Below are 14310 nucleotides of genomic sequence, written 5' to 3' on the forward strand. Positions count from 1 at the left end.
TACATTAACTGCTTTTACCACATCCTCTGGCAACGTGTTCCAGTTCTTAACTATTCTCAGAGTTAAAAAAATTTCCTCCTATTGGTTTCAAAAATATTATTCTGTAACTTCATGTGTCCCCTAGGGCTCCCTTTACAAAGGCGCATTAGCGGTTTAACGTGCGTAATAGTTCCCACTAAACCGCTGGCCAAGCTAGCCGCCACCGCTTCCTCTTGAGCAGGCGGTAGTTTTTCAGCTAGCGCAGGGGTTAGCGTGTGATGAAAAGTTGCGCAGTGGTTGGATCTACAGCCTCAGCACCCTGGGGTTGTGGGTTCAAACCCCGCGCTGCTCCTTGTGACCCTGGGCAAGTCACTTAATCCTCCGTAGCCCCAGGTACGTTAGATAGATTGTGAGCCCACCGGGACAGAGAGGGAAAATGCTTGAGTACCTGATTGTAAAACCGCTTAGATAACCTTGATAGGCGGTATATAAAATCCTAATAAACTTGAAACTTGAAACTTGCTACAGCCGCTAATGCTAGGAGCCCCTAGTCTTTGTAAATCTTGATGAGGTAAAAAAAATATATATATTTTGATCCACTTGTGCCTGTTCTACACCACTCAGGATTTTGTAGACTTCAGTCATATCTCCCCTCAGCCATCTCTTTTCCAAGCTAAAGAGCCCTAACCTCTCTTTCCTCATACGAGAGGAGTTTCATCCCCTTTATCATCTTGGTTGCTCTTTGAACTTTTTCTACTGCTACTATATCTTTTTTGAGATAAGCAGGCAAGAACCAAACGCTGTACTCAAGGTCCTCTTCTGCCATTATCTACTCCATTACTATTTCACAATTACTCCGGAAATCTCTTATTGAAAGCAGCATAAGACATACGCCTTCTAAAAAAACAAGCAAACAAATGTGTAATTTAAATTTTTTTTTTTTTTTAATCAACTTGTACCTGGAACAGCTTGTTCAGGGAGCTGATATTTTTTTGACGTCTTGCTCTTGATTTTCAGCCAACAAAAGGGACTTTTTTTAATTTTGGTGTTTCCTAAACGATTGGAAAATAAGCAGAGAAAGACAACCCCAATCTATTAGACCTGAGCACATTATAGTTTAAGAAACAACGAGCACACTAGATAAACTTGTACAACCAGTTGTGGCAGGACTTCACAATGTGTCTTTCGTTCAATGATAGGAAGAGTATTCACAGTCCTGAATCCAGTTTAGTTCCATTCAAAACTATCGATTTAGCCAAATGGCATTACAGTAGTGATCTCAAACTCAAACCCTTTGCAGCGCCACATTTTGGATTTGTAGGTACTTGGAAGGCCTCAGAAAAATAGTTAATGTCTTATTAAAGAAATGACAATTTTGCATGAGGTAAAACTCTTTATAGTTTCTAAATCATTTCTTTTGTCTATGTAATTTATAGCTAAAGAGACATGTGATCAAGAAACTGTTTTATTTTACTTTTGTGATTATGATAAACATACCGAGGGCCTCAAAATAGTACCTGGCGGGTCGCATGTGGCTCCCAGGCCGCAAGTTTGAGACCACAGCATTACAGCCTTGGGGCTCCTTTTACAAAGGTGCGCTAGGGTTTTTAGCACTCGCGGTAGCTGAAAATCTACTGCCTGCTGAAAAGGAGGCGGTAGCGGCTAGCATGCTTGGGAATTTAACATGTGCTATGCATGCGTTAAGGCCCTAGCACACCTTCGTAAAAGGAGCCCTTAGTTTTCGGAGGAAAATATTAAACCCAGTACTAATGGAGGAGTCAAGATCTTCCTCCATTAGAGTGGGTGCAGTAGGTAGAGAGGGAGTCCTTTGAGACACAGAGTTCAATAAAGAGGATATATATAGAAATAACACAAAACAAAGGAAAAAAAAGATACCTTTTTTATTGGGATAACATAACACAATTTTTAATTAGCTTTAGAAGCATTGTTTCACTTCTATATTCTAATATTTGTCAGTATTTGCTTATTTCTGATCTGAAGAAGGGTTACCTTTGAAAGCTAATCAAAAAATGCATTAAGCTAGTGCAATAAAAAAGGTATCACTTTTTTTCCTTTGTGTTTTGATTTATTTTTATATATTACCTTTAAAAGTGGATTAACATGGCTACACCACCATTTTAATGAAATAAGAGAGATTAGTGCAGTGGTCTTCACTAATTTTTTAAGTGAGGTTTTGGGTTCAAAAGGGCTAAAGGAGAGCCAACAAATCTAATCTAATCTTCTATATGTGCGTCGCTCATACCTATACAGGCTCAAGGCGACTTTAAAGAGAGGGGAGAGTAGGGAGAGAGGGGAGGGAGAGCGGGGATAATAGGTAGGGGGAGGTGGGAGAGGGAGGGGAGGAGATGAGAAGAGGAGAGGATGCAGGAGATTAAGTGTTGAACAGATGGGTTTTCAGTTTTCTTCGGAAGATGATGTGGCAAGGTTCAGTTCTGGTCATTTCTGTAAGGCCATTCTAAATTTTTACTCCTAGAAAAGTAAGCATCTTCTTACAGAAGATAAGAAATACAGTGGAACCTTGGTTTACGAGCATAATTCGTTCCAGAAGCATGCTCGTAAACCAAATTACTCGTATATCAAAGCGAGTTTCCTCATAGGAAGTAAAGGAAACTCACTAGATTGGTTCCACCTCCCCTTCCCCTCCCCCCCGGCAACCAGCGCTGTTCCACCCCACCACATCCCCAAAAGACCCCCCCCCCCCCCCCCCCCGAGACCTCTGGTGCACTTCCACATCTCTCCCCCCCCCCCCGTGAACTGGCATCACCCCCCCTGCCCGTAAACGCCATTTCCCCATGAACTGGCATCGCCCCCCCCTCGCGAACTAGCATCACCCGCCCGCCCAAACTGAAGGCTTACCCCCAATCTGGAACCGGCACGCAGCACTAACCCACAGGAGATGCCAGTGCCCGAAGATCATGCTGCTTGCCGAACTGGGTCTTGAGCATCTGCGCATGCTCATAGCCTTCTGGCTCCCGCCTCTCTCTGAGATTCTCGGAGAAAATAAGAGCTAGAAGGCCTTGAGCATGCGCAAATGCTCAAGGCCCAGTTCGGCAAGCAGCACCGGCACCTCCTGTGGGTTGGTGCTGTGTGCCGATGCCAGATTGGAGATAAGCCTTCAGTTTGGGTGGGCAGAAGATGCCGGTTCGCGGGCGGGGAGACTCACAAATTGAGCCAATGCTCGGTTTGCGAGTCACGATTTGCGATAATGTTTTACTCGTCTTGCAAAACTGTCGCAAACTGCGTTACACGCAAGCCGAGGTTTGACTACCTACTGGGGGCCTTGATGCCAATAATGCTCCTTGACATTCATTCCTACGAGAACACCTGACCTCATTCACACAATGAGCCCTAAGCAAATACAGGATAACAAACTAAGGGGTCCTTTTACTAAGGCGTGCTAGCCGATTTAGCACATGTGAAAGATTAGCGTGCGCTAAATTCTAAGACGCCCATTATATTCTATGGATGCCTTAGCACGTGCTAATCTTTAGCATGCGCTAAAAATGTGTGCTAAATCGGTTAGTGTGCCTTAGTAAAAGGATCCCTAAAAGTCCTAATATACACAACTGAAACCCATGATGCCAGACTCTGCTTGCAGAACGAGTACACTACCAGAGAAAGAGAGAAATGCATTTCTTTCTGAACAGTGCAAAATATAGACAGCAGATGTAAATTCTTAACTGAGACACTAGTATTTCAATTACTAAATTGAAAATAAAATAGTTTTTCCTACCTTTGTTGTCTGGTGATTTTATTTTTCTAATCATCTTTTCCCAGTCTCTGGCTATACCTAAGAACATAAGAACATAAGAAGTTGCCTCCGCTGAGGCAGACCAGAGGTCCATCTCGCCCAGCGGTCCGCTCCCGCGGCGGCCCATCAGGCCCATTGCCTGAGCAATGGTCCCAGACTATCCCTATAACCTACCGCTACTCTTATCTGTACCCTTCAATTCCTTTATCCTCTAGGAACCTATCCAAACCTTCTTTGAAGCCTTGTAACGTGCTCCGGCCTATCACAGCCTCCGGGAGCGCGTTCCATGTGTCCACCACCCTCTGGGTGAAAAAGAACTTTCTGGCATTTGTTTTAAACCTGTCTCCTTTTAATTTTTCCGAGTGCCCCCTTGTACTTGTGGTTCCCCGTAATCTGAAAAATCTGTCCCTGTCTACTTTTTCTATACCCTTCAGGATCTTGAAGGTTTCTATCATGTCTCCTCTAAGTCTCCGCTTTTCCAGGGAGAACAGCCCCAGCTTTTTCAGTCTGTCAGTATATGAGAGGTTTTCCATACCTCTTATCAGTTTAGTTGCTCTTCTCTGGACTCCCTCAAGTACCGCCATGTCCTTTTTGAGGTACGGCGACCAATATTGGACACAGTACTCCAGATGCGGTCGCACCATTGCACGATACAGTGGCAGGATGACCTCCTTTGTCCTGGTCGTGATACCCTTCTTAATGATACCCAACATTTTGTTTGCTTTTCTTGAGGCTGTGGCGCACTGTGCCGACGCCTTTAAAGACGTGTCCACCATCACTCCCAGGTCTCTTTCAAGGTTACTTACCCCTAGCAGTGATCCTCCCATTTTGTAGCTGAACATCGGGTTCTTTTTCCCTACATGCATGACCTTGCATTTCCCTACATTAAAGTTCATTTGCCATTTTTTGGCCCATTCTTCTAGCGTCGTTAGGTCCCTTTGCAGATCTTCGCAGTCTTCCATGGTTTCAACCCTGCGGTAGAGTTTGGTGTCATCCGCAAATTTAATTAAATACCTCATTCTGTCTGTGCTCTTAACTCTGCTTCCAAGGTCTTTTTATCCATTTGCTCTTTTCTCCTCCTTCACTTTCTGCCCTACATCCATCTTTAACTAATATAAAGCACAAACTGACCTCTTAAAGGTAACTAGCCTATAGAGAGTGATCAAAAAGATATATATAAAAATGCTCAGAGATGTGAAACTCTAAAAGGAAGGCTGAAAAACCTCCCTTGGGTAAAGAGTTTACCTTCCAGTCATTGTCTTTTCATAAAAAATCTATCATCACATACTCACAAGGCTATTGATTAAATATAATCTAATTCTTGTATCCAAGATGGCCGCGGTAGCCTGTGTATGAGAGAGATGCCGTGCATTGTTCCTGTTTTCCCACTAATTTCAGTTTAATAATGCCGAAGAGAAGGGGTAAAGGAGTCGGTGGAGCCTCCCGATGACCGGAGACCCCCCTCAAGCGGCTCTATCGATGAGATTTTGCGGCGCCTCATGGGAGGAATGGATTTGTCTGGGAATTGCCCGTTGTCAACGTCAGCGATGAGTGACGCCATTCCAGATGACTTGGGGCTAGATGCTACTCTGAGCCCAGACCATAGAGTTCTTCCTCCACGGCCACAGCAAGCAAGCTCTCCACAGGAAGTGAGCATGTCCAAAGAGGCTGTGCTCCTACTGCGAGAGGCTGGTTTAACAGAGAGCTTGCCTCTGGAGTCAGTGGGGGAACTTGTGTCCCTGGAGCTACCTGTGGCCGGAAGATCAATTGAGGAGTCAGCACAAGGGATAAAAGTCATGAATCCAGCAAAGGGTAAGACTGAATTAGCACTACAAGACTTTTCTTCATTAGTAAAACCTCCTGAAGTTACTTTGGAGAATATTTGGGACTTAGTTATAAACCTGGGGAAAACTTTTTCCCCAAAGGTCGAAGAGATAGAAGGAAAATGAAAAGTACATCAAGAAGAAATTTCACAAATGAAACAAGAGATTAATCAAAGTAAAAGTGAGACTCAAAAAATGACTATAGAATTGAAAACAATAAAAAATTTCCAAGAAACACAAGTTAAAGATAGTAATACTATACGAAGAAAACTAGAAACTCTTGAAAATTATAATCGCTTTAACAATTTGAGGATATTAAATTTTCCTAAAGATCCTTTGATAAATCCTCGAGATATGTTAAAGAGATATTTTCTGGATGTTCTGAATGTTCCAGAACAATCATTACCTCCCTTTGTTAGGGTATATTATCTTCCGGAAAGGAAAATCCAGGAACAAACAGATCCAGAACAAAATAGTCAAGATAAATCTCTTAATGTCTCTGAATTATTGGAAACTTCTGAGGAGAAAATTGTGAAATCATCATTATTGGTAACAGTTGCCTTAGCTCCTGACAGAGATTGGATATTGAGATTATTCTTTAAAAATAAATCAAAAAAATTTTTGGGACATAAAATATTAAAGTTTCCTGATGTCTCTAAAGACACCCAGAGAAGAAGACGAGAGTTCCTGTTGATGAGACCCGTAGTTACAGCTATAGGAGGAGTTTTCTTTTTATGATATCCATGCAAGTGCATAATCAGATACAAATCTTTCAAATATGTTTTTTATGATCCATCCCAGTTGACTGGATTTCTGTCTCTTAAACGCCTTGACAAAGAATAGGTGACATCATTTTAATGAAGATAACTTCCTTCCACCATCATAGGCTATTGCTTTATCGTTAATTTTTCTTAGTTATCTAAGTATTTCTATGTTGTAATTTTCACTCATTGAATTTTGGATCTCTAAAATAGAGGACTTGAGAATGATAGGAATTGTTGTTATTTCCTCGTTGTATTTAAATTTCTTCTTTAATTCATACTATTTGTATGTATGTTTTTATTTCTGCCATTCTTTCTGTTCAAGATGTTTATGCTTGGAAATGTAATTGAAAATTAAATAAATAATCTAATTCTTGAACCGTTTCAAATGTTCAATCTTCTTATATCATGCAACCGTCACTACACTGTGAAACTGATAAGATTTACACTTAGCTCATAGACAGGGTTTATGGGGTCCCAATGTGGCCCCGTTTCGATCCCTGCTTCAGGAGACCCGAGTAGTGCGTGTTCAAAAGAGTTCCTGAGTGCTAATCATGATGATATTGTATAACTTCGTGACTTGCAAAACACATCTATTAATAAAGCAGATTTAACATGTCAGGTATGAGTGAAAAGGTTTTTGTACTCACACGAGAACATATACCTCATAATACTTCATTTGGCTGAACAAGGATGAATTGCACAGACTTCAGAAAGAGTACATACCGCCTCTGTCTGGTGGTTGGAACATTCAGAATTGACTCCATCAACCTTTCAGCAGTGGTATGTACTTTTCAGCCGAATGAAGTATTATGAGGTGTATGTTCTCGTGTGAATACAAAAACCTTTTCACTCATACCTGACATGTTAAATCTGCTTTATTAATAGATGTGTTTTGCAAGTCACGAAGTTATACAATATCATCATGATTAGCACTCAGGAACTCTTTTGAACACGTACTACTTGGGTCTCCTGAAGCAGGGATCGAAACGGGGCCACATTGGGACCCCATAAACCCTGTTCTTGAGCTAAGTGTAAATCTTATCAGTTTCACAGTGCAGTGACGGTTGCATGATATAAGAAGATTGAACATTTGAAACGGTTCAAGAATTAGATTATATTTAATCAATAGCCTTGCGAGTATGTGATCAAAGATTTTTTATGAAATGACAATGACTGGAAGATAAACTCTTTACCCAACGGAGGTTTTTCAGCCTTCCTTTTAGAGTTTCACATCTCTGAGCATTTTTATATATATCTTTTTGATCACTCTCTATAGGCTAGTTACCTTTAAGAGGTCAGTTTGTGCTTTATATCAGTTATCATACTTCTTTCTGACCTTGTTCTCATATCTTAGTATCCCTGAACTTACTAAAGGAAATCTACATCCATCTTTGGCATTAACTTTTAACATTCAACTTTCTTTCATTTTTCAGCTTCCTTCTTAATCTACTTTCCCATGACTTCCCCTCCTCTCTATCCATGTGCATCATCTCCTCCCTCTCTCTCTTTCCCTTTCCATTTTCCTATGCTTGAGTACCTGAATAATTTGTAATCAGCGTAGAATTGTAGGATATGCGGAATATAAATAATTAAAATAAATAAATTAAATAAATAGATCGCTCTCCCCTCTTTCCCTTCCCTCCTCCCCCTACTGTGGTCTACCATCACTCTCTCCTCCTTCCTTCCCTGGCATCTCTTTTCTTTCCTTCCCTTCGGCATCTCCCTCCTTCTCTTCATCCCTTCCCATGGTCTGCTATCTCTTCTGTCCTGGCAGTCTGGCATATCGCTATCCTTACCTTCTCCCCTCCCTTGAGCTCGCATCGCTGTTCTCCCCTTCCCTTCCTTTCTTTCTTCCTTCCCACAGAAGTCTGGCATCTTCCTTTTCTCCCCGTCTCCACAGTCCAGCATCTCTGTACTACCCTCTCCCACCCGTCTGGTGGAATCTGGCGCTTTTTTACCCTTTTTGTTTCCAGCATTCCATTCTTTGGGACACGGGCAGTGTGAATGAAGTAAACACGATGCCTTCGGTGGCCCCAAAAGATCTCTCTTTGCTACAGCTTCCTGTACCCATGGTAGGAGGGGCCTTAGACATCTGAGACAATCATGGCCTTAAGCCCCTCCCTGTGCATCTCATGATGCACCGGGAAGGGGAGTGTCTGCCATTTTGGAGTGGGGGGCCTGTGAGAAGGAGGGAATGGGCATCCCTCCTGTTGTCTACTTCTTGAACAGGTATGGGGGCGGTTCAGGGGGATCTAGGAGGGCATTCTGTGGCAATAGGGAGTGGGCATCCCTTCTGCTGATTTTTTTTTTTTAGGAAGGGGAATGGGGAAGGGGATGTGAAGGATTGTTTCAGGGATGCCCTGGCAGGAGGTGTTGTTTCGGGGTGGGGGGGTTTCCAGTGGCAGGAGGGAGTGGGCATCCTTCCTTGATGATTTTTCTTAAAGTACGGGAGGGGAGGTTCCTGCAGAGGGGTTATTCTTGGTGCCAGGAGGGAATAGGCATCCTTCTTGCCTCTATTTTGGTTCCGGGAGTTGGTGGGGTGGGGTCCATCATCAGGGGGGACGGTGGCTTGTGTTTTATTTTTAATGGAGCAAATACTGTACTTGTGTAGCACATGCACATCTGTGCCATTAAAAAAAAAGAAAGAAAAATGCCCCGACAGCTGAATGGCAGGAGGCTGCTTTGGGGGCTTTCCTTGCCATTTAGCTTCCCCAAACCGACTCTGCACATGTGTGAGAGCTGGTTTCTAAGTAAGAAATTATATGGGATTACAACTGCCCACCACAAAACTCATTTGCATGTGCAGGCATTTCAACATTGATCGCTGTTTAGAAATTGGCCAACAGCCCTGAGGGAGTGTAGTTTCACCAAAGACCTCTCTAGATTTGTTGTGAACCCACCTCCTGGGGTCAGCCCTTAACCCCAATGCATTAGCAAGTTTTCTACACAACAAAAAACGAATTACTATATATATTAACAACAATATAATATGACAAGTTAAAAGTTTCCATCCCGAGTCTAATGTCTTTCATGTCAATGATAACATCTAAAAAAAAAGAAAGAGGCTGCTTCTAAATGGTATAAAATTTTGCAAGTTAATTAATTCACTCATCCTAAGGGTACTGAATCTACATAGCAATTTGACATTAAGATGGATGTTTCTGAGCAATGTTGGGAACAGGTTTGGACTTCCATTCATAAATCATTAAGATCAGCAGCAATTAAACAATTTTGTATTTCACAAAGCCATTTGGACACCTTATAAATGATCCAAAATTAAAAGTGATAACTCTAATAAGTGCTGGTCGTGTCAAAAGGAGGTCAGCACTCTAATCCATTCACTATACTACTGTGATCATATATGTAAGTATTGGCTACGTGTATGGGACCCTATCTGTACTTTGTTGAATATCAAGTAATCACTTACATTAAATATCATAGTATTGGGCCATTTTGGGCTTCAGTAATCAATAACTGATAATCATTCAAAATTACTTTTTGGTGGGAGTCTCTGTGTCATGTTTATAAAATGGAACGTATTATGGCTATACAACAGAGACATTATAAGAAGTTTCTGGATATTTGGGAGCCATTGACAAAATATTGCAAAGAGTGATGACTGTCGATTTTGCCCCTTGATCATGCACGTCCAGGGTGGGGTGGGTTGGAAAATATTTTTAATCTTTAAATTTGAGTGCAATTTTTGAATATGAAGATGGGGGGGGTGATATATGTATTTGTCATAGATTACAATTTGATTCAATTTAGGTGCTATTATAGTGTAATATGATTGTATAATATGTTGCACTTATTTTTGGCTTCAAAATGAATAAAGAGATTTAAAAAAAAAAAAAGGTTACTAAGAATTTTGCACAATTTGACCATTAAAATCATCTTACAACACTGGAAGGATGCCTCAATGGTAGAATACATAACTGCCAAATATGAACGTGTTGCTGCAGAAAAGGTTTAATGCTTTTAAAAAATGTACTAAAATATGTGAGCCATTGGAATTTTATAGCCATGCACCTGTTAAAACATAGGGCTCCTTTTACAAAGTTGCACGAGCGTTTTTAGTGCACGCACCGGATTAGCGCACGCTACCCCAAAAAAACTACTGCCTGCTCATGAGGAGGCGGTAGCGGCTAGCGCGCACAGCATTTTAGCTCGCACTATTCCGCGCGTTAAGGCCCTAACGCACCTTTGTAAAAGGAGCCCATAATGATTTGTCTGATTAAGGGGTACATCCATACTGTCCTTTTTGCTGTATCTATGACAGTATTCATGAGAGTTAATTTAAGAGCATTAGAACATAAGAATTGCCGCTGCTGGGTCAGACCAGTGGTCCATCGTGCCCAGCAGTCCGCTCACGCGGCGGCCCTTAGGTCAAAGACCAGTGCCCTAACTGAGACTAGCCTTACCAGGAACTTGACTAACTTTTTGTTTTTATTCATACATATGACTTATGTTATATCATATTGTGTTACTATTTATACATGTATGACTTTTCTTTAAATGCTAATAAAAATTATTGAACAAAAGAAAAAAAAAATTGTTTACAAAATATGGCAGGGTGAGGCACTCATGGTTCCTTCCGATTGCATCTACGGTCTTGTAATTTCTGTTTTCACAGAGAAAGAGGAACTGCGGCTCCATGCTGGCCATCGAGCCAGCACTGATCAGCCCCTGTAATGAAAGTGAACTAGTTGCTAATTTGAATCTGAATGACCCTGCCTCCTTCCTACCTGGTTGTGCCTGGATCTGGTTTCTGCTTGATTCTGGGTTTATACATCCTGAATAGTTCTCCTCTAGCCAGTGCTGGAGTTCTGAGCAATAATTGTCCTGCACGTTACATAGGACCTGAAGGAACTGCTCACTCCGAGACTTGTCTCTGCTCACCAGCTCCAGCAAGGAGACAACCTGGTTCAGCTTGGGCTGCTTCTCCAGCAAGGTGAAGTACTCTGCCTGCGACAGCACACCATGGTCGTACAGCCAGCGCAACAGCAGCTCTGGGTTATTCTGCAACCACTTTCCTAGGTCTTCCCGGTACCTCTGAATCAACTGGCTGGAGCTTGGGGAGAAAGCCATCTGAAGAGGGGGAAAGGTGGACAGGGTGAGAGGAATAAAGACAGAAAAGAGAAAGATCATGAAAAGGGGGCAGAAGCAAATAAAGAACTGTAAACAGCCGGACATAAGAGGAAACGAAAACAGTACAACTTACGGCGAGATGTTAACAAGTTCATGCCTTGGTGGCCTTATGAAGGGCATTCACTACAAAATGTCTCATCCTCCATTCGCTGGTGTTCCCAGTCCTGTCTCTCCTAATCCCCCAGCAGCTGATCCAAGGGGTAATTGGTCTGCGACTTCTTTGGCACAGTGCGAGAGCGCTGATGCGGACTGCACAGAGTGAAAACCTGATTTATGTATACGTGCGACGACCCATCCCGCTGCCAGGCCCTGCAGGCAAGATATGAGCAGAGGAAAGGGCTCAATATTATTCTACGGCTCAAGCGTTCATAAGTTCATTTCTCTCTAAGGCTTTATTTATTTAACCTTATCCCAGAGACATAGTGATTGTTAGAGTCAATTCAACACCTCACCCTCTTCTCAAATACAGGAGAGAGCCCAAAGATCTGGTACAGCATATACAGCCCCACTACTGAATAAACACAGCATGAGCAAATTGTTTCACCTTATATAGCACAACACATACATACACTGCCCCACCTAATAGTATGTACACTATGGGCAGCACTCCTCCCCCCCCAACTACTGAATACATATAACATGGATAAGAGCATTCCAAGCCTCTTTCACACATAACATAACTTTATTTTTGTATACTGCCACAATCTAAAGAATTCTAGGCGGTTTACACAAAAAAAAGAGTAAGAACTGGACAATCAGCAAAGTACAAAATATTAAAAATCAGAATACAGCATATTAGCTAAAAAAAGAATACAGTACTCCCCCGATATCCGCAAATCTTGAAAAACCGCGAATACGGTTTTTCATGGGGGAGACTAAAGAGAGCAGCGGGAGAGCAGCCGGAGCGCCGGCGAGTGCAGGAAATCACTCGCGGCATGCTCTGACCGCCTCTTCCTGCACTAAGTCGGGCCTTATCCAATCAGGAGCTGCGTTTCAAAGCAGCTCCTGATTGGATAAGGCCCGACTTAGTGCAGGAAGAGGCGGTCGGAGCATACCGCGAGCGATTTCCTGCACTCGCCGGCGCTCCGGCTGCTCTCTCCTGCCTCTCCCGCTGCCCTCTCCTTGTCGGCAGTTCGCGGTTGGAAAATACCGTGAATGACCGGGAACCGCCGACCGCAAACGACCGGGGAAACACTGTACAGCATATTAACTAAAAAAGACAATACAAATTTAAAATTTACGCAGTAAAATTATTATGTTAAGGATAAAAAGATCAAATTACGAGATAAATTAATTTCTTTTCAGAAGGCGCCATAAGATAACATGGCTTTGCCGATATAATTACCCATCCAAGACTGCTGTTTACTTGTTTACAAATGCACACATTACTACACTATTGAATACATACTGCACGGAGAGCAGCACTGCAAGCGTCCCTTGCAAACATACAACCACACCTTATAGCACATGCACTACAGCAGCAGTGCTGCAAGGTTCCCTCACACATACACTACTTTACCACAGGACAGGTATAGCATGCTTAGCAGTGTAAGCATTTCCCCCTTACATATACACACACACAACTACAAAATTCGGAATATAACAGGCAATAGCCATGGAACCTTCCTTCATATAGTTCCATCTCAGAACCGGTATAGCGCAGGCAGCGGCCATTTAAGCATCCTTCACACACATTACCCCACTGCAAAATTGACACAGCAGAGGGACCAGCAGCACAAACTTTCCACATAAACACACAATGCCCCACCACAGAACTGGTACAGCACAGTCACGGCACTGCATGGATTCCTTACACATAAACACATTCCGGTCCACCACAGGTAGCAACAGTGCAAGCTTCTTTCACACAATATCCCCAGTGCCCGCCCCACCAATAAATAGCTAAGCTAGAACTGGTGCACAGAGATTGCTCCAGTCCTGGTTTTGCCTAATGGCATCCATGGAATTGTGGTTTTGGATTCTCTAGGAAAGACAGGAAGTTCAAGCCCAGAACCATTTCAGCCTGTTTCTGTTAATCTCGCTTGGATAACAACGCTGGAAGATCCAAACTCAAGAAAACTGGAACCGCTGGAAATCTGAGGTGTGTTTAAGTTTCTCCAGAGAGCTGATCAATGCTCCAAAACCAGTAATGCAGGGTTCTACATGAGATCCGAGTGTGGATGGTCCTGTGGGTACTGCAGATGCTCAATGGATCCAGAATAAGCAAAGTTTTGCTGCCTACCTGCAACTACCACAATCACAGCAGACAGAGCACACCTAGGTGTCACCCTGCCTCTGTACATTCCATGAGGCTCAAAGTCCTGTAATTATTTGCCTGGTCTGAAATGAAAGCAGAAATTAAATATCGGCACTTCTGCACAGTGTTGGGTGAGACCAAAGTATATAATTGAACGAGACAATACTAAACCCTTTTCTTTCACTTCAGTTATTCCAAAGTCCAGGAGCAAAAGAGCCTGTAAAACTTGTGGAATCTGGAGGTTTCATGCACAAAAGAGCTTGTGAAGTAACATTGCTGCTTTGTTTTGTGGCGTCTTGGCATAACGAGATGGAAATCTAAGCCAGGCTTAGATACTTATTTTCTTTCAGGTAACAAAGAAAGGCTGAAAGTGCTAGCAGAGAGAGAGAGCACTGAGGCGTTATGTTTTATTAGAGACAGACTGAGCCAGGGTTGGGTTCACTCTGAGTCAGTGGCGTACCTAGGGTATGTGGCACCCGGGGCCCATCATTTTTTGACACCCCCCCCCATGTAAAAAAATATTTTTTGTAATGACCATGAAACGGAATAAATGGTCAGAATAGAAAC

The 14310-nt window shown here is 42.6% G+C and overlaps 1 protein-coding gene across 5 annotated transcripts in view; it reads right to left on the minus strand.

The window, feature by feature from the left end:
• The window catches only part of LOC117345671 (NLR family CARD domain-containing protein 3-like), a 113808-nt gene that overhangs the window by 58825 nt on the left and 40673 nt on the right, over positions 1 to 14310 (minus strand). For 3 of the 5 annotated variants that reach the window (XM_033914658.1, XM_033914654.1, XM_033914656.1), the window contains exons 2-4: positions 11560 to 11795; positions 11084 to 11426; positions 939 to 1031 (exon numbers count right to left, since the gene is read on the minus strand). In XM_033914658.1, coding sequence (XP_033770549.1) covers positions 939 to 1031; positions 11084 to 11426 — 436 coding nt within the window. In that variant the 5' untranslated portion in view covers positions 11560 to 11795. Of the gene's footprint in view, positions 1 to 938; positions 1032 to 11083; positions 11427 to 11559; positions 11796 to 13728; positions 13775 to 14310 lie in introns of those variants that run through there. The other 2 variants (XM_033914655.1, XM_033914659.1) reach the window with 2 other exon arrangements.

This window comes from Geotrypetes seraphini, chromosome 11 (genome assembly GCF_902459505.1).
Source record: "Geotrypetes seraphini chromosome 11, aGeoSer1.1, whole genome shotgun sequence".
Taxonomy (NCBI): Eukaryota; Metazoa; Chordata; class Amphibia; order Gymnophiona; family Dermophiidae; genus Geotrypetes; species Geotrypetes seraphini.